This window comes from Onychomys torridus, chromosome 4 (genome assembly GCF_903995425.1).
Source record: "Onychomys torridus chromosome 4, mOncTor1.1, whole genome shotgun sequence".
In the NCBI taxonomy this organism is placed as follows: domain Eukaryota; kingdom Metazoa; phylum Chordata; class Mammalia; order Rodentia; family Cricetidae; genus Onychomys; species Onychomys torridus.
In genome coordinates, this window is record NC_050446.1 from 8730879 (window position 1) to 8753690 (window position 22812).

General features: G+C 52.0%; 1 protein-coding gene across 3 annotated transcripts in view; it reads right to left on the reverse strand.

The window, feature by feature from the left end:
• Lrrc8a (leucine rich repeat containing 8 VRAC subunit A) overlaps positions 1-22812 on the reverse strand; it is a 28391-nt gene that overhangs the window by 1285 nt on the left and 4294 nt on the right. For all 3 annotated transcript variants that reach the window (XM_036184991.1, XM_036184989.1, XM_036184990.1), the window contains exon 3: positions 6179-8343. In XM_036184991.1, the coding sequence (XP_036040884.1) occupies positions 6179-8335 (2157 nt within the window). In that variant the 5' untranslated portion in view covers positions 8336-8343. The remainder of the gene's footprint in view (positions 1-6178; positions 8344-22812) is intronic.

A 22812-nucleotide genomic window follows, 5' to 3' on the forward strand; every position in this document is an offset into this window, starting at 1 on the left:
GAGAGCGCTTGGCACTTCCTGTTTGTCCACATGGGAAGAACAGACAACATCCATGTGCAGCTACCACAAGGTGGGCTCATTCTTAGCACAAATACTTTGTTGTTTAAAGATTTCCTTTGAGTGTGTGTGTTCAGAGGACACATGTGGGAGCCAGTTCTCTTCCCCACGGGGTGTGTGTGTGTGTGTGTGTGTGTGTGTGTGTGTGTGTGTGTGTATGTGTGTGAGTGTGTGTGTTCAGAGGACACATGTGGGAGCCAGTTCTCTTCCCCACGGGGTGTGTCCCTGGGATTAAGCTCGGTTGTCAGGCCTGATAGCAGATGCTCTCACTGAGCTGTCTTTTTTTAAACTTATTTTTGCCGGGCAGTGGTGGCGCACGCCTTTCATCCCAGCACTCGGGAGGCAGCGCCAGGCGATCTCTCTGAGTTTGAGGCCAGCCTGGGCTACAGAGTGAGTTCCAGGACAGGCACCAAAACTACACAGAGAAACCCTGTCTCGAACAAAACAAAACAAAACAAAAAAACCAAACAACAACAACACCTTATTTTCATGTGTATGGCTGTTTTGCCAGCAGGTTATGACCGTATACCACATGAGTGCAGTACCCACAGGAGCCAGAAGAGGGCACCACTCCCCCTGGAACTGGAGTTAGATAGTGGTTAGCCATCATGTGAGTGCCGGGAATTGAACCTGAATCCTCTGGAGAGCATCAAGTGCTCCTAACCTCAGAGCCATCTCTCCATCCCCCCAAGATTTACTTATTTTTATGTGTGTGAGTCCTTGACCACATGTATGTATGTGCACCCATGTGCATGCCTAGTGCCTGTGGAGGCCAGCAGAGGGCATCAGATTTCCTGGCACTAACGGTTTTAAGTTGTCATGTGGATGCTGGGACTGACCCGGGTCCTCTGCAGACACAAGTGCTGACAAGCACTGAGCATCTCTCCAATCCCTCTTGGCTGGTTTGCTTGCTTGTTTGGAGACAGTCTCACTACCTAGCCCTGGCTGCTCTAGAACTTTCTATGTAGACCAGGACTGGCCTCAAACCCACGAATGCCAGGACTAAAGGCGTGTGCCACCATGTCTGACTTAAATTTATTTTTCTCTCTCTCTCTCTCTTTCTCTCTCCCTCTCTTTTTAAAGATTTATTTATGGGGCTGTAGAGATGGCTCAGTGGTGGAGCACTGACTGCTCTTCCAGAGGTCCTGAGTTCAATTCCCAGCACCCACATGGTGGCTCGTAACTATCTGCAATTAGATCTGGTGCCCTCTTCTGGCCTGCAAGGATACATGCAGGCAGGACACTGTATACATAATAAATAAATAAACCTTAAAAAAAATAGCTTTAAAAAAGATTTATTTATTATGTATACAGTGTTCTGTCTGCATGTATCCCTGCATGCCAGAAGAGGGCACCAGATCTCATTAGATGGTTGTGAGCCACCATGCGGTTGCTAGGAATTGAACTCAGGACCTCTGGAAGAACAGCTAGTGCTCTTAACCGTTGAGCCATCTCTCCAGTCCTTATTTCTCTTATTTTATGATTTTGAGACAGGGTCTTACTATGCAGCCTTGGTATTTTTCTTTTTTCTTTTTTTTTTTTTTTTTTTTTTTTGAGACAGGGTTTCTCTGTGTAGCTTTGCGCCTTTCCTAGAACTCGCTTTGGAGACCAGGCTGGCCTTGAACTCACAGAGATCTGCCTGGTTCTGCCTCCTGAGTGCTGGGACTAAAGGCGTGCGCCACCACTGCCCGGCACCTTGGTATTTTTTCAAGTTTTTGCTTTGTTTTGTTTTTGAGACAAGGCTTCTCTGTGTAACAGCTCTCTGGCTGGCCTGGAACTTGCTCTGTAGACCAGGCTGACCTAGGACTCACAGAGATCCACCTGCCTGTCTCCTGAGTGCTGGGATTCAAGGTGTGCACCACCATGGCCTGGCAGTATTTTTTAAGTTTTTAATAGAGATCTCTCGGGGTTGAGGATTTAGCTCAATGGTAGAGTGCTTGCCTAGCAAGCACAAGGCCCTGGGTTCGGTCCTCGGCTCCGGAAAAAAAAAAAAAAAAAAAAACAAACAAACAAACAAAAAAACAACTCTCTCCCTCTCCACCCCTCTCTCTAAGATTTGTTTGTTTGTTTATTATGTAGTGTTCTGTCTGCATGTATGCAGGCATGTCAGAATAAGGCACCAGATCCCATTACAGATGGTTGTGAGCCACCATGTGGTTGCTGGGAATTGAACTCAAGACCTCTGGAAGAATAGCCAGTGCTCTTAATGAGCCATCTCTCCAGCCAGTCACCACCACCACCACCACCCCCATTTAAAAAAAAAAAAAAAAAGATTTATTTATGCTGGGTGGTGCCTGAGAAGATCAGAATCGGGTGCTGGGTCCCCTAGAACTGCAGTTATGGGTGGTTGTGAGTTGTCTGATGTGGGTGCTGAGAACTGAACTCACGTCCTTAGAAGAGCACCAAACACACTTAACCTCTGAGCTCTAGCTCTCAGCACAGACACTGTTAACCTATTCCGTGTTCAAAGCCACCAGTAAATGCTCTGAACGCTTCCTATTTTAGAGAACATGGAACTGAAGACGTGGACTTGTCATGAAGTTCAGCAGTTAAGAGGTGATGCCACATCTGAACCTGGTTCAATAGTGATGCTGGTGACTATCCACAGCAGTGGCTGAGCAAGGTGCAAATCGTGGAGCTACACTAGAGCCACCCCAAGTGTCCTGGGTATGCAGGAAGAGCCCCGGGAATGCAGCCTCTCTCCTGCCCTTCTGTGGGCAATCAGCTAGATTGGTTCTTACCACACCTGTCTGAAAATTGCCACCTTCAAAAGAATGGGCACGTGGGGAGTTAGGTCTTACTCCCAAGCAGGGACTGGGTAGCCTGTACAAGGCCCACTCTCAGGGATCCTGCCACTGTTCCCATTTTCCTGCAAAGGAGAGGTGACCGGCACCCTGTCCGATCGCACGGTCATTTTGTGAGAGGATGCAAGCACTGCTTTTTGCCACCACTCAACAAGGACCACGCTCTCATTGGTCAGATACAGTGCTCTGTTCCGGAGAGGACAAAAGCCTCCTGCCCTCCTGGGCCTCGGTTTCCCCATTCCTTTTTGTTGTTGTTGTTTAGTTTTCAAGACAGGGTTTCTCTGTGTAGCTTTGCGCCTTTCCTGGATCTCACTCTGTAGCCCAGGCTGGCCTAGAACTCACAGAGATCCGCCTGCCTCTGCCTCCCGAGTGCTGGGATTAAAGGCGTGCGCCACCACCACCTGGCCCAGCTTCCCCATTTCTGAAACACAAAGCTTGTACTAGAAATCCTTCTCATCTCCAGCATTCCTAACTCAGGACCTTTCTTCAGTCTTGGACCTTAACCTCATAGGTTCTGGTCTCCAATGAGCACCTTAGTTTTCTCAGTAGGGAAATGAGTGTGGCTACAGCCTCAGTCACCAGAACAGGAGGATCACAGTGATTTGTTCAAGGAGATGTCTGACCTGGGTATCCAAAACTACCTCTGCTATGGCCAGGGATGGGGTAAGGTGGCTACAGAGTCAAGTTCAGGGATATGAAAGTCAAGCACAGATGGGAAGTGGGCCCTGCAGGACCCAGGGAGCAGCGCCTTCCCAGAATAGCCACATTGCCTTCCTGCCTCCTCCACCACCACACATCCTCTGACCTCCAATGACACACAGTCAAGGGCAGTAGAAATGGTTCTGGCCAGTGAGTGGCCAAGTCAGGTCTACTTAGAGTTGGTCTGTGCTTCCAGAGATCACTTCTTGAAAGTCCCCTCCCCAGAATCCCACCACCACCACTCTGCCATCAAGCACTTCTCCCTAGGCCTCAGAGAAGAAAGAGTGCAGGTCCTTTTGGTAGCTTGGCCATGGCCACGCTTAACCTTTAGACCTGTCCCTAGTCCACCGAAGGTTTAAAGGTGTTCCCAGTCACCCTGAATAGCATCTACCCTGTCTCTTCAGGAGACCTCAGTGGCTCCCTGATTAGCAATGACCTCAGGTCCACCTGGTCTTCAGGAAAGATGACCCTTCCAGGAGCCTCTGGGCTGCTCCCTCCTCCATGGCTCCTCAACTTTACTGACCACCATCTGGATAAGTGCTCCCTCTGAGCTCATATAACCTAGCCTCTGCCTAGCCTGGCCTCTGGCCAGTCACAATCTAGATCCACATCTGTCCTTTCACTGACACCCCCCTCCCCGCCATGCAGAAGGAGCCGTATGCTCCAAGCTAACCTCGCTTTTCACCTCAAAGTTCAAGACTCCTCTTCATCTTGGAGCACAGCAAGGATGACTCTGAAGTCTCAGGACAATTCATTGAGGGCCAACACAGGACGTACACTTCTTCATTCCTTTGAAGACCCGCACCACCTCTCAGGCCCTGAGAAAACCTTACACTCCCTCCCCAATGGGGGACCCATGACTCCCCCTTCAAAGGCTCTCCCAAACTCGTCCCCACTTCTGTCGCTAGCAGCCTTGTGCAATTCAAGCTTCCCACCTCACTGCCCACCCTACTGTAGTCTCAAATCCAGCAGGGCCCTGCCTGTCTATAACTGGTCCAAGCACATTTTTTCCTATAAAAGGCCTTTCTCTGGGTACTCTCGAGGGTGGGGACAGGATATGATTAAGCAATGTGCTTAACAGGGTGTCAGAGGGTCTCCTTCCTCCTAAAGGACAACATGCCTGCGCCAGCTCCTTTCCTAAGGGGTGACCTCAGCCTGCAGGCATGACACTAACAGGCAAGCCTGGTGTGAGAACCCGGGGGTGGAGGACGAGAAAAGGCAAGGCTGGAAGCTGTCCCACACCTTCCTGAGCCCTGTAGGAGAGTCCGGCCCAGCACCTGAAGCATAGCAGGCACTTCAGGGTGAGGATGGAGAGTCCATTCCAACTCCCTGGAGTAACCAGGCTCCAACTACGCCGCAGGGAGCCATTTGGTACCCCGCCCCACATTATAGAAGGGATTGGCCTGGGCAGTACTTTCCAAACATGTCTTGTTTTGGTTTCGCTCTTTTTTTCCTTCACGGACATCCAATTCCTCTTTTCAATGGGTCCCACTATAGTGAAAACAACCAGAGTTGGGCCATCATCCTTGAATACTCTCAAATATACATAAGCCATGCCGGGGTGGGGAAATAAAGCTTGTCCCAATCCCTCCGACATGGAGGATACCCTGCACTAAAGGTATGTACCAGCAAAGGGAGGAAGCACCTAAGCCATCACCAATTTGTGCCACGTCGAGGTGAGTCCTGAGCTAGCTCCACTGTCCTCCAAGTCTGGGGCTGGGAGAAAGGGCTGCGGTGTCACACCTGCTCAAGGCCACCGCCACGAGGTCACTCACAAGCCAGCAGAACTTAAAGGCACAGAGGCAGTGGCTGAATTGGTGCTCTAGCTCTGTCGCCTGCTCCCTAACCTCAGGCTCCCCACCTTTGACAGGAAGACATCCTAAAGGCCTTGAGTACAGCGGAACCTCCCGCCCAACATCAGTGGCTGCAACCTGGTTTCCCCTGGAGGCTAGACCACAAGCCACACAAGTGCCCTGCCCTCCACCCCAATCTAACTGCCCCATGACTGCTTGGGGGGAGCTTTCCAGTCACACAAAGAGCTGGTACACAGAGGCCACCTACAGTTTCAAGGGCATTGCTTCCCACAATGCTAGGCCCCAGTCTGCATAATTTCTTCTCCAGAAAAGCAGGTGGGGACGAGCCATTCCATTTAAGCCCAACTCTTTTCTCCACCGCCCAACACCGAAAAGAGAGGGCCCTCCCTCAGAGCTTCTCTTGCCGAGGAGACCCAAGCTGGCCCCTCGGCCCGAAATCTCACTGGAGACAAGCCGAGGGAGACAGATACCACAAACTCCAGGTTAAGACCTACCTCCCACCACCCCACTCCATGAGAACCTTGGTCTTGGGATTCCTGTGTTCTGTACAGCCCTGAAACACAGGCCCTGCCTGACCACACCACTCTCGTGGCAAGAACCCTGAGCTTATGTGACAAGGACAGACTCACAGCCCAAGATTCTGATTTAGCAGATCTGCAGTGAGGCCTGGGAGTCTGGCTCCTGAACAAGCATCCGAGTTTCTAGAAACAAGTGAGGACCTCAACCTCAGAAGCCACCACTGTCCCGAGGCACTAGTTCTCCTGAATACCCACCCGGCAGGCCATCCCGTGGCAGACCACTCACCCTATTGGCTGTGACAGCCAGGTTCTGGAGGTTCTGCAGGAGGCCGATGTCAGCGGGAAGGAAGGTCAGGTTGTTGTGGCTGAGGTCCAGGTAGCGCAGCTTGCGGCAGTAGAAGAGCTGGGTGGGAATCTTCTCGATCTTGTTGCGGTTCAGGTAGAGGCGCTCGAGGTTGGTGAGGTTGCCGATCTGGATGGGGATGTAGGCAATGTGGTTATACCACAGCTTAAGGCAGGTGAGGCGGTGCAGATGCTGGAAGCTGATGATCTCCTCGATGGTCTTGAGGTTGTTGTCCTTGAGGTCGATCTCCTGCAGGTTGTGGAGGCTGAAGATGGAGTGAGGGATGCGCTCTAGGTCACAGCGGATCAGCTCCAGCTCCGTCAGGTTCACCATCTTCTTGAGGCTGTTGAGGACGATGAGCTTGGTGCCCTCGTTGTTGATGGAAAGCTTCTGCAGGTGCACGCCCACATCCGTGACCACCTGCGGGAGCTTGCTCAGGTTGCTTTTGAGCCGCAGCACCTTGAGGCGCTTGAGCTCCCGGAGCCCATCAATGACGATATAGCGGTTGTTCTCGGCACTCAGGTTACCCGTCAGGTGCAGCTCCTCCAGCGTCTTCAGGCTGTAGATCCACAGGGGGATCTCCTTGATGTCGGTGAACTTGATGTGCAGTGCCCGCAGGTTCTCACGCAGGAAGGCCAGAGCAGGAGCCTCGATCTTGGCTGCTGTGTGGTAGAGCCACAGCTCCTTAAGGCCTGTGAGCTGGGCGATGCTGGGCGGGATGGTCACATCAGGGATCAGCTCCAGCTTCAGGACCTCCAGCTCGACCAGGTCGAACACAGTGTCGGGGATGCCACTCAGCATGAAGAGGTGCAGCTCCAGCTTGTCCTGGGCGTTCTTGGTGAGACGCTGGCGCAGCTTGTCCAGCGTCCACTCATTGTTGAGGTTCAGCTGCCGCAGCTTGTTCTCACTCACTTCAGACAGGAAGACGGCAAAGCGCTTCGAGTAAAGCGGGTCGTATTGGTCGATGAGGTGCAGCATGAAAGCAAAGTCGTTCTTGACATCCGGGATGTCGCTGTAGCTGCTCTCCTCTCGGATCGACTCAAACGAGTACTTCTTGAGGGAACGCCGCAGCATCCACCACAGTGTGTACATGCAGATGAGCCCGTAGAAGATGACCAAGCTGATGTAGAAGGACGCCAAGATCTTGAAGAGCGTGGCCAGAGGGTGGGCACAGCGGTAGGTGCGGTAACCTGTCAGGCTCTCGATGTCCACGGTGCAGTCCACATCGAACTTGATGTTGTGCACATAGTAGACAGTGTAGCAGATGATGAGGACGAACTTGATCACCTTGATGATGGTCTGCCGCATGTAGAGGCGGTACACGATGTCCCCCTCCTCCACGTGAGTCCGAAACTTCTTCACCTTCTCAAACAGAGCCTTTGCCTGCTCCCCTTCCTTCTTGTCCAGCACGCCTGTCTCTGAGCGGTCCACGATGCCCTGCTCGATCCGTGACTTGGTCCGCTGCAGCATGGGCACAGTGGCCTCCACGTCCTCGCTGACTGTCGACGACTTCTTGTCCATGGAACCATTCATCTTGCTGAAGGCTGGCTTGGGGTCACTCTCCTCCACCACTGTCTCTGACAGGGCCCTTGTGGTCCACGGCGAATCGAAGCACTTGAGCAGGATAGACACAAAGTGCTCCAACTTGGAGCTGGTGCGTGGGAACTTGAACCAGAAGTTGCTGCAGGCCAGGAAGATGAGGGTGTGCAGGAGCACGAGGTAGGGGAAGTACTTGGCGAACCAGTGCAGACGGTTCTCGTAGCACACGGCGTCTACGTAGTTGTACTGGTGGCGGTCTAGGTCATACTTTATACCTGTGGGGCCTATGTCGGTGGTCGGCAGCACTGTGGAGTTGGGGTAGGTGGGCTCGGGGCTGGAGGCTGCCCAGCCCCGGAAGGAGTCATTGCAGGAGTCTTTGGTGACCCACTTACATGGCAGGCAGATCATCTTGTCCTGGGTGACTTGCAATGTCCCCCCAAAGACAGCAATCATCAGCATGACGATGGAAATGTAGTCAGTGAACACATCCCACCATGGCTTTAGGATCCGGTATGCTGGCTGCGTGTCCGCAAAGTAGCGGAGCTCTGTCACCGGGATCATGGTTTACCCTGAAAGAGACCCATGAGAGGAAGTTACCACAAGGCAGATTCACAATTGTGGATCCCCAAGGATGAGGGAAGAATATAAAAATTCCACCACTGGAGCTGGTCAGCGGTGGCGCACGCCTTTAATCCCAGCACTCGGGAGGCAGAGGCAGGCGGATCTCTGTGAGTTCGAGGCCAGCCTGGGCTACAGAGCGAGTTCCAGGACAGCCTCCAAAGCTACACAGGGAAATGCTGTCTGGAAACAAAAGAACCCAAAGCACATGTGTAAGTCTGTACACAGTGGGTGTAGACAGGGCTGTAGGGACAGACAGCAGATCCAGTGAGGGCCCTAGAGATACGAGTACAGGAGGCTTACGTGTAACTTCCCATGAATAACCTGTGTGGGGAGAAGGGGCTGTAAACAGCAAGTACAGGCCAGTCTCCCCAGAGAGCTCCATCTGCCTGGACTCAGGAAGCCTGGGAATCTACAGTGGTTTCTGTGCCCCAAGTGGTTAGCCCACTGAGAAATGCTGGACCAGAAGCTGCTTCAGAGAGAGCCAGCCTGTGCCATAAACACGGGTGGAAGGGATCCTTGGTATCCCTGAACCCGCTGCCAAGGAGGATGAACTGTAATGAGTGGGGTGCAGGAAGCAGGTATCCCTGGAAGTTCGCTAGGGGGCATCTGGGAAGATATGAAAAGCATGAGATAGGAAAAGGCTCTGCTTACTCGGCTGCCCAGCTGCCCAGTGCACACGCTGACTGGGAGCTCCCTTGACTTCTCATTTGGTCTCATCTGAGACAGGGTCTTATACAGCTGTAGGCTGGCCTCACACTCATCAGCATAATGACCTTGAACTTCTGATCCAGTTTTCTCCCTAAGCCACCACACCCAGTTCATGAGTTGCTAAGGATCAAACCCACAACTTCCTGCGTGCTATACAAGGGCTACGTCACCACCCCCATTTTAAAAAGTAAAACTGCGCTTTTACTTAACCAGTATTTCCGTGACCAGAATCTACATTTCACACCAATTTTAAATACTGTGTTAGGTAGGTCTCGCTGTCTTGGAAGAGGAGGGGGACACCCTGGGGAGGGGACCGAGCTACTGTATTTTCATACTGACTCTGATCATGACAGCAGTAACAGTCTGTCTGTGGAATCCTCTCCACAAGTGAGTGCTAAATGCTCCCAGCCAGTCTCTTGAGGGCACCTGAGGATGGCTGTGAGGCAGGAGGCATCGGGCCTTTAGTAGAGCTGGCAATAGCTACAGGACAGGACAGGCTCCTCCCACACTGGCTCTGCTGGAATCTCTCTGCCTGTCCTTTAGCCCATTCCACAGATAGGGGAAAATAGAGTTTCAGGGAGGTAAAACATCTGCCCAACAACATCTGCCCAATGGAGTTTTTTTAATCAAGTAAAACATTGCCCCATTCCTCCTGGCTGAGCTCAGACTTCATTGCTCTATGGAGTTTACCCTCCTCTTGCCTAGGGTCCCATGTACAGGAGGTGCTGAAGAAACCCTCAAAGGTGTCCAGCTTCCCCGACCCAAACCCTGGGCTCCCATTGTTTAGGTCACCTCAGGGCCAGCAGACAATACCGGCAGCCACCCAGAGACAGCTCTCCTGGTGAGGCCCGGACTCTCAGGCGGGGAGGAGTGCCTATCCCACAGGAAGGCCCTCTAATGACCAGCTGGCTTTGTACACCACCCACACCCCTGGGAGAGGGGCACAGGGGTGAGCTGGAGAGGCTGGGCTGAATCACACAGCTGACCTCCAGCTGGGAACCACACAGGGTATCTTTTCTGCCTCCAAGGCCTCATTCCAGGGCAGCTGAAGACTGGAGAGGGGGAGTGGTTAGACTGGGCCTGAGGGAGTGAGGCATCCTGTCCCGCTCATTCAGGAGACCTGAAGGGAAGAAAGCCAGTCATTTGGGGAAGGAGCAGCTTCCGGCTGGCCGTGGCTTCCACTCCACAGTACTTCCTTTGATTTCTGGTGAGAAGCTGAGCTTGTCAGTTCGTGGGGAATATCCAGCCTCCTTACGAAAGACAAGTTCAGCTGTGTGCCCAGCAAGGTAGTAATAGCCAGGCTCCAAGATGCAGGTCAGGCAGCCCAGGCTCTGAGAGGTCAGACCAGCCAGCTGCCTGAAGAAGGAGACACTTCAGTCCACTCATGCTCATCCACCTGCCTCCTCCCCTTCTCAAAGTTCATCCTGGATTCTATTCAGCCCTTGGCGAGGCCCTGTGGGAGCGATGAACACATCCAAAGTGGCCCCCCTCAGGCCAGCGGGTGGGTAAACCCCAGGCTGAGAGGAAAGAGGACTAGCTCCCAGAGGAGGCCTCAGCCTGGTGCAGGTGAGCTGAGTAGAAAGTCCTATCACTTCTGCAGCTGAGCTGGCATGGCCAGCTACCCCTCACCTCTGGGGCCAGACGCTTCTTTGGCACAGCATTCTCAAACAGAGACGGGGTGGGAGTGGGCAGGGATGGGTGTGGACCTGGGTGTGGTGGGCAAGCAGTTTCAGGTGGATGTGGCTTGGGTAGGGCCAGCCAGGGGTGACCCCTCCCACTTCCTGCCTCAGGGAGGGACTGGAGCTATAGGGAGTGGTGAGGTGCAGTACCCTCCAGCACACTGGGAGCAGCTCTTCATGCAGAGGCTGGGGAGGGGGCCCAGGTCAGAATCCACTGTAGTGCCCATGGCTTTTCTCAGCTGGCTTTGGGACGTGAAAAGATGCAACTACCATAAATGTAGCCATTGTCTCATGCCTGTGTCTGGCCAGTGGTGTGAAGCAGTGGAGCTGTCCGCACCATCTGCTGGCACAGCCTCTTCATCTTGCAAAACAGAAACTCCGATCATTAGTCACCGACTCCTCCAGTCCCCCAAACACTGGCAGCTCCTGTGTCTATCCATCTCCACAAACCTGACGGTTCTAAGTCTGGAGGTCATGTAGCTCTGCCCTGCTGCCCGTCATCATGCTATCCCTTCCTGAACTGGAACTCCTCAGGGTTCACCACGTTGTAACCTATTGTAGACTGACTTCTGGTTTTTCGAGACAGGGTTTCTCTGTGGAGTACAGACTGTTGTGGAACTCACTCTGTAGACCAGGCTGGCCTTGAACTCAGAACTCAGAGATCTACCTGCTTCTGTCTCCCAGCTGCTGGGATTAAGGCGTGTGCCACCACTGCCAGGCTTATGGGAGCTATTTTTATTCAAACCATTGCAGAGAGGGGGGGGGGGTGAGAGAGAGGGAGAGAGGGAGGGCGGGCGAGTGAAGAGGAGGCAGGAGTTACAGGCAGTTAGTTCTAAGTCACCTGACATGGAAACCAAACTCAGATTCTCTGGGAAAGGAGCAAGAGCCTTAACTGCCAGGTCATCTCTCCAGCCTCTATTCTTCTCTTTAAAAAGATTGTTTTTTTTGAGGCATGGTTTCACTATGTAGTCCTGACTCACCTCTACTCAGCAATCCTCATATGTCAGTTTCCCAAGGGCTCAGATTGTAGACATGCAGCACACACTTTGCTTCTTCCTTAAGGCTCAGTATTACACCATGTGCCCAATTCACACACAGGCTTAAGAGCAAACTGCACACCTACGCACAGTGCAGCCCAGACAATCCACATCCCCAGGGCCACTCCAATGAGCAGCCCCACCTGAGCTCTCTTGGGTGCCCCTGGGTGTGAAGGGAGAACAGTAGAGGGACAGGATGGGTACATGGGGGTAGAACCTTTCTCAGGAAGGGACCTGAAGGCTGTCTAGAGTCTCTGTTTTCCTGTCTGGAAGGGAGCAGAGACTGCAGGAAATATGCCCATGTGTATAAAATATGGGTCAAGGACTTGAAAGGCAAGTGGCAGAGCCCAGTCTCCTGCCCCTCCTTTGCATGCTACCCCAGCTCATTCAGCAGGGCCTGGGTCCTGGGGCTACTATCATCCCTATAGACACCCCTTGTCCTGACTCCTGCTGCGGCTGTGGGAGAGACCCATCATGGAGTTAGGTGGGACCAAGGTCCTGAGCTCTGGAGAGGAGCAACAGACTGGTCCAGGCTGGCTCTGCTGCTTCCTGGCAGAGTGACCTTGGACAGGTGGCTTGTCCTTTCTGAGCCCTGACTCCTTTCTGACTGTCAAATTCTGGGCCAGAGCCTGAGGTGGGAGTGAGGACAGGTGAACAAAACAGGTATGTCTGGACTCCATCCCAGGGCAGGCCTCCCAACACTCACTAGTGAAAGAAAAGTGTGTGGGAGAGGGCAAAGAGGAGGGGAACAGAAGGAAAGCCTCTGGGGTGCCAGGTGGAGAGATAGACGGGGTTCAGCACACAGTAGGTAGGCAGTCAGTGGAATGGGAACTGGGAACAAAGAGTCTCTTCATGTGCTGCAAGGAACAGCCAGTCTATAACACTGAGGATATGCTCCCACAGTGCTGAGCCCGACCTCTGCACCCACGGGAGGTTTTCCATAGGAGAAAAGGAGCAGAGACCTAAAATGGAAGCTTAGGCTTCTAATCAACATGGATTTTCCTTTTGATTACAAAACTGTATGGAGCCCATGGTCATGGCTCAATATCAAGTGCTTGGCCAACGTGTATGCACGCGCACACACACGTACACACGCGCGCGCGCGCGCACACACACACACACACACACACACACACACACACACACGAGCATAAAATGCAAAATAAATACAGCCTTCAAAAAGAAAGCAAGGGTTAGGGGTTTAGCTCAGTGGTAAAGTGCTCGCCTAGCAAGGACAAGGCCCTGGGTTCGATCCTCAGCTCAAAAAAAAAAAAAAAAAAAAAGAAAAAGAAAAAGAAAGCAAGCAAGCAAAAAGGCGCACACAGGTGTGGAGATCAGGTGTAGCTCTGAGGTCCAGGAGACAACACAGAAACGGGTCAAGGCAGGCCTCTCCCCAAGAACCAAGATGAAAGGGCTGAGGAGTGTCAGAAGAGGGCTGGGCCTCGCCTCGCTATAGTAGTCTCTCTTCTTTTATTTTTTATTTTTCTGGTTTTTCGAGACAGGGTTTCTCTGTGTAGCTTTGTGCCTTTCCTGGATCTCACTCTGTAGACCAGGCTGGCCTCGAACTCAGAGATCTGCCTGCTTTTGCCTCCTGAGTGCTGGGATCAAAGGAGTGCGCCATCACTGCCCGGCTCTTATTTCATTTTTTAGAAAAAGGGTCTCACGTAGTATAGGTTTACCTCAAAATCACTATGTAGCTGAGGATGACCTTCAACTCCTGATCCTCCTGCCTCCACCTTCCCGGTGCTGGATAACAGGCAGGTACCACTACACCCAGTTTATCCAGTACTCGGGTCAAAGCCAGGGTCTCATGCATGCCAGGCAAGCAGTCTACCAACTGAGCCACATCCCAGCCCTATTTGTTCTAGCACAGATGAATCAACGTCCTCTGGAGACTGTCACATGGGTGAGAGGCTGACAGTATGGTGGGAGATCCCTGAGGAGAGAGAAAAGGCTGGGAAATTCTGTATATCACAGACCATTTGGGGTGCATCCCAGGCCTGTGTGCAGAGTTTGGGGTGTGGGAAGGTGGACTAAGACTTTCTCAGGGAGAATGAGCTAAGAAAAGAAAGGCAGGCAAGTGCTTGAGATGGACCCCAAGACAGATACGCCGTCCTAGGAGAAGTCATCACAGCGAGCAGAAGCAGAAAACCGTGTGCCTGCTGTAGGTGATGGGTTAGATCTTGTTAAAGGATCAGGATGAAATACCATACAGCAGACCAAAGCGCATTTGTGAAAACCACGTAAGGACACAAGGACAGAATGCATGTATGCTAACTGTGTAAATGTGGTACAAGAGGACCGCTGTTGTTCCTTCTCACTTCCGGCTCAGTTCTTTCCATTACAAACATTCGTTATAATCACATAAATGCAGGAAAAGAGTTCGTTCTCATTGGATTCATTTATTTATTTGGAGAGGGGCTATAAGTGGAGGTCAGGTCAACCTGCAGGAGTTGGCTCTCTCCTTCTACCACGTAGCTGTAGGTATTGGAGTCAGGTCAGCCTTGGCAACAACACCTTTGCCTCCTAAGCCGCCTCGCTGGCCCTGCAGCCCTCTTTCCTATTGGTTCATGTGGCCTCGAACTCACAGAGATCCACCTGCATCTGCCTCCCAAGTGCTGGGATTAAAGGCACCACCTCATCTTCCTTTTCTTGATTTTCAGAGATGAAATTTTTATCCAGTGTGTTGGGGACTTTGAGAAGATGGCCACTACTTGTTCAAAGGGGGTTCTTGTACATGTAGTCCACCATGACCCCTAGCTCTGCACTGACCTTGTCTCTGTGAGTGTGGCATCACTGAGCTTTGTTGGCAGGCACATCAAGACTGTCTCTTTCTGGTACGAGCAATCAAACCCAGAGTCTCACATGTGCTAGATGAGTGCCCTGTCACTGAGCTGCCTTCTCAAGAATTTCCAAGTTTTGCTTCAAGTTTTGTTTGTTTGAAGATTTATTTATTCATGTATTTTATGTATATGAGCGGTCTGTCTTCATGCAGATCAGAAGAGAGAATCAGATCTTATTACAGATGCTTGTGAGCCACCATGTGGTTGCTGGAGACTGAACTCAGGACTTCTGGAAGAACAGCCAGTCCTCTTAACCACTGAGCCATCTCCCCAGGCCCCTTGCTTCAGGTCTTTAACTCATTTGGACTTATTGTTGTAGCTCAATGGACTAGACTCTGACCACGTGAAACTTGAGGCTGCCACAGTTTCTAGGCCTCATTCTTTCCCCTGAGCCGTAGAGGTTACAGTGTCATGGCTGACATTTCCAGGACTGCAGACTTTCTTTGCTCTGCCCATCTGTGCTGTCAGATCCCTGGGACCCCCATGGTGGAAGGAGACTGAGCTCTGATACAGGATTGACACTTTCCTAAGTGTCTAAGCTATGTCATTATATAAAAGGCGCCAGCCCAGCACTGGTCCTCTCCCCATCCTCACACTTGTGAAGGTCCAGCAGGCGGCAGCAGCTACTGTGCAGGTGACTATAGTAGTGGACACAGCCCCTCCTTCCAGCCGGTATACACTTTCTGCTTAACTCAGGGCAGCCCCGCCCATACCAGATCCTGCCCCACCCCCAGAGACACAGAAATGCATTCTAAGCAAGCTGCAGAAGGGTCAAATAGGCTACCCAGAGAGCCACTGCTTTCCCCTAGGTGGCAGGCAGATGGTGGAGGAGGGGTAGGAGACCAGTGAGTTCAAGTTCATCTCCAGCACAAAATCATCTTGTGGCCCCAAGCAATTAATTTAGCCTAAACATCTGTTGTTGTAGCTCTGAAACAGGAATGTCCCTCTTCACAATCCTGTATGCAATGACCAGATGATGTCCCGGAGACACCAGCCTAAAAAGAATTTGCTGACAAGGACATGAGAAATGTGGTCCCTAAAAGCAGCCAGTCAGGACAGGGTCACTGCTGCCAGATGACACCAACAACAGTACCAAGAGGTCAAACTCAAAGAGAGCCACGTCTCCCGGGGAGTGGGGGATCTACTGGGGACAAAGTTCCTGAGACAGAGGCGGGGAGCACTGCACACAAAGGAGTGCAGCCAGCCTACCCCACCCCTGCCCATCCAACACCCTGCCCTGAGCCACCAGCCTACACCAAATGCAGTGAGAACATGGAGTTCATGTTTCACGTGTCATACAATAAAAGCAAAGAAAGCCGGGCGGTGGAGCACGCCTGTAATCCCAGCACTCGGGAGGCAGAGGCAGGTGGATCTCTGTGAGTTCAAGGCCAGCCTGGACTACAGAGTGAGTTCCAGGACAGCCGGGGCTACAGAGAACCCTGTCTTGGGAAAGAAAGAGAGCGAGAGTGAGGGCAAGTGAGCAGAGTTTATTAAGGAAAACACAGCTCTGCAGCTAGAAGGTGACTCAAAAACGAGTTGTGCAACCTCTCTTGTGACTCATTTCACTCACTTAATGTGTGCATGTGCACCCGTGCATGTGCAAGAGCACTCACCAAGTGCCTGTGGCGGTCGGAGAACAACTTGAGGGACTGAGGAATGGGGTCAGGCTGTCAGGCTTAGAGGGCTGTCTGAAATGGAAAGGTCTTCAGGGACGGCAGGGTTGTGGGTCCATGCTCTAAAGCAGTGGTTCTCAGGTTGTGGGTCACAGCCCTTTGGGGGTCAAACAACCATTGTGCAGAGTTGCATATCAGATATTTACATTACGACTCATAACAGCAGCAAAGTTAGTTATAAAGTAGCAATAAAAATAATTCTATGGTTGGTGTCACCACAACATGAGGAACTGTATTAAAGGGCTGTAGCATTAGGAAGGTTGAGAACCACTGCTCAAGAGCATAGGGCTGCCTGCATGATCTGTAGCAATCTACCACATACCTGTTCTTATTCCAAAACAGTCCATCAGTTTAAAAACACAAACCAAAATCCCTCATTACTGCGTGTATGGAAAAGCACATAACTCCAGGAGGTTGAGTCGGAGGGTGGGTAAGCTTGTCTGTCTCTTCCTCATCTTTCTAAGTAGGAAACACACTTGGGAAAAAGCTGCCTTCAGCCCTGTGTGACTGCTGGGACTACATCTGGACTGACAAGGACAGGGTGCTACCACACGAGGGAAGGTCAGCCCTGGGCCCCGCCACCCTGGGCCCCGCCACCCTGGGGACGCCACCGCCACCACAGTCCTCACTTAACGGGCAACACACAGGGCAGGAAGAACCTGCAGAGGGAGCGTCATCAGTCATGTCCGCTCTGCTGTCCCAACTGTAAGGTGGGACCGTGGCTGTCCAGAGCGCCACTGTGACAACTAAGGACAAGATAATGTGCTGCACTTGTTTGGAACCTGGTACAGGGGAGAGAGCATGGACCCCCAACCCAACCTGCCATCCCTAAGACCTCGCCATAGTCGTGCTGTTTCAGTCTAGGTGAGGGTGGAGCTCCTTACTGGTTCTAGGGCTCGGGAAAGGTGCAAAGGGACAGCCCTCGGGCACCAGACCCATCTTCACTCAAAGCCCCCCATCCTTCATCCCTCCCCTCACACCTCTTCTTTTTCCTCAAGAGGGTCTATGTTGCCTAGGCTGGCCCCAAAGCCCTGGTATGGATGATCCTCCTGCCTCAGCTACCTGAGCAGCTGGAACTATAGCAGTGCCCTGTATTGCACCTACTTTCTTGTTGATGCTTCTTACACACACACACACACACACACACACACACACACACACACACACACACGGGATCAGAGAAACGACATGTTGCCCCTTCCATATGCAGAGAGACCACCCAAGCATGCCCAGACCCTACAGAATTTTGGGCAGCTCCTACACCTGGGCCCCAGGCCCTCAGGAGCTGGCAAGCAGGCAGAGCACAAAGAGCCCTTTGTTGAACACAAACAGAGCCTAAGAGAAAACTTCCCTGCAGGCAGGAGGCTGGCATCCTCCCTGAAGCACAGATGGGCCGCTGTCCCTCTAAAATGCTCTCAGGGAGGGGGAAGGGCTGGTCCTCAGAGGCCCTGTCAGACACCGAGTCTCAGGCCTATGAATCTACCTCAGGGTTTATGCTTCTTCATGTAGGGGCTAGGAGTTAAGAGGAGGTCTCCCACTCCTGTGTACACAGCACCCATCCTGGCCAGACCCCTACACCCAGCTGGAATGAGTCAAAGACTGTGGGCTGGGGACTTACCCTGCACACAAGGGCACTCCCCCACTTCTTGGGAAACAGCCTAGGAGAGACAGCAGGCTGGAGAAGCAGGGTTAGAAGTATTTGAACTGCTCTCACTTTAGGGCAGGGCTTCCCAAACAGGTCCGTCCTCTGCAGACTGTAGGGGTGTGGCCCGTGTTCTGGTAAAAGGTGACAGGCAAGGGCCACCTCCTGGACTACCCGACTGGCCATGGAATCCAGTCTACAGTGCAGCAGGCAAGGCTTAGCCCTGCTGCCTGCCCTGCTCTGTGCCCAACACTTCTTGCACCTCAGCTTTCCACAGCCAGGCAAACCTCGGCGGCTCCCAACCTCACCGGTGAGTGACCTGAGAAAAGAATCTCACCTCACCTGTAAAACGGGCTGTACTGTCTATTTCCTCGGAGGGGACTGAATGAAGCGGTCCCTAAAAAGCATTTGGATTATGCCCACACAGTAACAATGCTACTCCAGCTATTACCGGGAGTTGTCTGAGACGTTGCCCAGGCTGCCTCTGAATCTGGGAACTCATGTGCTCCTCCTAGACCACAGGCACATGCCACTATTGCTGTCGTTCTCAGAACAGGAGGGCTGTCCCTTTTATACCGTGAAACTGAGGTCCAGAGAGGCGAAGTGACCTGATGTTACAGGACCTGGTGGGAAGATGACCCAGATCTGAGTTGCCACTATGCCAAGCAGTCCCTAAGACAGGTCTCCTTGGCCCCAGTACATCCACAGGCCTTTCAAAACGCTTCTTAGGAAAAGCCTCCTTTTGCCAAGGCGTGAACAGAATGAGGCCTTTGCAAGCACCCCTGGCAAGTCATACTCAGGAGCCTCTAGTATTTCAGGAGTTAAGAAAACACTGGAGGTTGGGGATTTAGCTCAGTGGTAGAGCGCTTACCTAGCAAGCACAAGGCCTTGGGTTCAATCCTCAGCTCCAAAAAACAAAAAACAAACACTGGAACCCAGTTTGGGGTCTGTGTACCTGGGGCAAAGCATCCTTGAAGACTGGTGATGAGCTGCCATGAACACCTTCTGTCTTCTGAGACTGGTTAAGAAAAGGAGGTGTAAACACCCTGGACAAGCTGTAAACACCTGTGCTGTGGGTCCAGGGGAATGAGGTGCTGGCCTGGCCCAGGTGAGCAAGGGGACACAGCAGAAGGCAAGCTGTCTACCCACTCCCTAAATAAGAACCCAGGGAGCCAGCTGGGGGTGCCAGCTGCCCCACAAGGTCAGGATTCTGCCGCACCACCTGAGCTGCTGGACAGCACATTTGCTGTGCTGTCAGAGAGGGCACAGGTTTGGCAGCTGTGCCTCTGAGGTGGGCGAGCATGTGAAACCATGGAATTTTACAGCAACTTCTACACTGGAGGAACGTCACACCAAGCGTGTGGCTGTAATGCAGCAAGCAATTTAATTTTTCAAGCCCTCAAGAGACAGAAGATAACTTACTGCGAAACAGGAGGTGCAGATGAAATACCCAGGAGAGCCCAGGATATCTGCAGCAGGATATCTGCAGCAGAAACATCCTACTCATGAATCTTCCACAAGAAAAGGTGAAGCCCATCACACACACACACACACACACACACACACACACACACACACACACACGACAGACAGACAGACAGACAGACAGACAGAAACACTAAAACACACATATCCAACCTGGTTCTGGAGGGTGCTCTACTCCATTCCCCTGGCTCCATTCACCAAAGATGGAGACTGTGCTGAAGCTAAGTGGCTTTCTGATCAGTGTGCCCAGCACAGTCTGCAGACACCAAGCTTGACCACACATGCTGGCTGGGGTCACACTCTGAAAGCACCCTCGAAGTAAAGAGACAGAGAGGAAGCAGGAGGGTGGAGTAGACAGGACATGGGTCACCACTCCATGACTTCAGTTTCGGTCTGGTGGTGTGTTATCACCTACAACTTGAGGCAAGTGACCGCGTCCTGTAAGCCTCCCATCTGTCCCACTTACGAGGCTGGGGTGGAGGTGGATGCAGTGACCTGGTAGGGCTTCTTAGCACCAAGGATGTTTATGGAGGGGAAGGTGTTGGAAGGAGGGGGAGGGGAAGGAGAAGTCCAGCCATCAGCTACTCAGAGGCTAGCTCCTATCGTTCTAGAGCAGAGGAGGACCTAGAGGGCAAGGCCGGGGAGGACTTAGGAAAACCATCAGGCGAAGTGGGCACCAGGAGCTTGGCAAAGAACTCAGAACCTGCCAAACAACACTCCACAGACTCCAGCTGCTGGACTTGACATGCTCACTCTAAAATCCCTGCTGGTGCTGGGTATGGAGGTGCACACCTGTAATCTCAGCACCTGGGAGGGAAAGGCAGGAAGGGCAGGAGTTCAAGACCAGCCTGGGCTACATGAGAGCCCATGTAAAAAAAAATGTTCTGGGGTTGGGGATTTAGCTCAGTGGTAGAGCGCTTGTCTAGCAAGCGCAAGGCCCTGGGTTCAATCCTCAGCTCAAAAAAAGAGAGAAAAAAAAAAATGTTCTGATGTCAGCTGTGCCCAACAGTACATCTGTAGACTCAAACCACTGGGAAGCCCTTCCCCTTATCATCCAACCCTTGGGATTTATGTCTGAAAGGAGGAAAGCTCTGCAACCAGGACAAAAGTGACTTTAGGTACTGTAAGGATAAACAGTCAGGGCTAACTTATGACTCAAGTGTCTGTACAGGACAGAGAGGCATACACAGCAATCCAATCCCACTCAAATGCCACACTTCTCCCTGACCTGCACCTGGGCCCCAGCTCAGGCTGACAGCAGAGGCTGAAATTGGCAGGTCAAACCTCAGGCCAGCATGTGGCGGCTCTTCGGTACAGTCTCCAAGCAGAGAAGGAATTCCCATCTCCCAGAGGCACTTCCCACTGCTTCCTGTTCACCACTGTCCAGCAAGGCAGGCTCCAGCTCAGGCCTCCTCTCTCCTGGGACAGAGTTCCTCAACAACCAACAGGAAGCTCCCACGGTGTAAAGCAGTCACTGCTGGCCTTGTTCCCATAAACAAGAGTATGAACAGCACCACACACCAGGCGTTTTCCACCTTCCTCTCTGATGTCCAGGCCCCACATGAGCAGAAAAGCCTAGCAGGGCCAGAGCAGGGCCCCAGGGGTGCTGCAGCAGGAATGTGCCTTCTGTCTGCCAGGCTCAGCAGCCTGTCTGAATCTGTCCTGGGAAAGGGCTCTAGACGCTGCTGCCCTTCCAAAAAAGAAGAGAGCCAAAGCAGACAGCCCCAAAGCGCCCTGACTTTCATGAAGCAGGCACCAGAGAGATGTGGTGGGGGTCTCTCCATCTATCCCGGTCTCTGAAGATGGGGTCAGGACTTTACCTTCTCTCTGACATGAAAATCTAAACAGTATGATGCAGCACATCTAAAATCCCTACCCTCTGGAGGCTGAGGTAAGAGGATCAAGAGTTGGGGCTGAAGAGATGGCTCAGGAGTTAGGAAGGATCACTTGTTGCTCTCACAGAGGACCCAGGTTCAATTCCCAACACACACACACACACACACACACACACACACACACACACACACACACACACCTGTCTCTAACTCCAGTTCAAGGGAATCTGAAGCCCTCTTCTGATCTTCAAGGGCACCAGGCACACCCATGGTGCACAGACATACATGCAGGCAAAACATTCATCATTCATACACATAATAAAATTAAAAAAAAAAAAAAAAAAAAAAAAGCCGTTTGAGGCCGCCCTGGGCTACACGGATGTTGAAAGCAGCAGCAACCCACCCCCCACCCCACCCCCAGGCTGACTATTTCCGTAAAGTCCAGGCTGGGGGTGGGGTGGGGGCTCTTGCAATCCTCCAGGAAAAGCTGAGGCATAAACAGAGGTTGGGGGACTGAGGCAAGAACAAAGGACCAGACCCAGACAGAGTTACAGGAGCTGAGTTCAAATCCACATCACCGTCCTTCATGGGTGGGTTTAGCATGTTGCTTCCTGGCTTTGAGCCTCAGTTTCTATATAAACACTGACAGAGACCAAGCTCAAGCTGAGGCTCCCAAGATCCTGTTACAGAGTGTTCTAAGTGCCTTCTCCACACCAGTCCTTGAAACATGACTATCACCACCCCGTTTCAGAGGCTTGCTGGGGACCTAACTTCCTGCTAACAATATCAATGAGCTCCCTTCACCCTGTTCCCTTTGCCTTTTGTTTTGTTGTTGTTCTTGAGACTAGGTCTCTCTGTGTGGCCCTGGCTGGAACTTGCTATATAGTCCAGGCTGGCCTCAAACTCAGAGATCCACTTCCTAGTTTATTTTCTTTATATGTATATATATTTTTTTTTTCTTTTTTTTTTTTTGAGCTGAGGATCCAACCCAGGGCCTTGTGCTTGCTAGGCAAGTGCTCTACCACTGAGCTAAATCCCCAACCCCCTAGTTTATTTTCTTGAGAGAGTCTCAGTATGTAGCTAAGGTTGGCAAACCTCTGTGGTGGTATTGTGTTCCCCAAAATATTGTGCACCCTAATAAACTTTTCTGGGGTTAGAAAACAGAACAGCCACTAGATACAGAGGCTAGAAAATGGTGGCACTCACACCTTTAATCCTAGCATTCCAGAGGCAGAAATCCCTCTGGATCTCTGTGAATTCAAGGCCACACTGGAAACAGCCAGGCGTGGTGACTCATGCCTTTAATCGAAAGAAGTGAGCCTTTAATCCCAGGGAGTGATAGCAGAAAGCGGAAAGCTATATAAAGTGTGAAGACCAGAAACTAGCAGCATTTGGCTGGTTCAGCTTTTAGGCTTTTGAGCAGCAGTTCAGCTGAGATCCATTTGGATAAGGACTCAGGAGCTTCCAGTCTCAGGAAACAGGATCAGCTGAGGAACTGGCGAGGTGAAGTAGCTG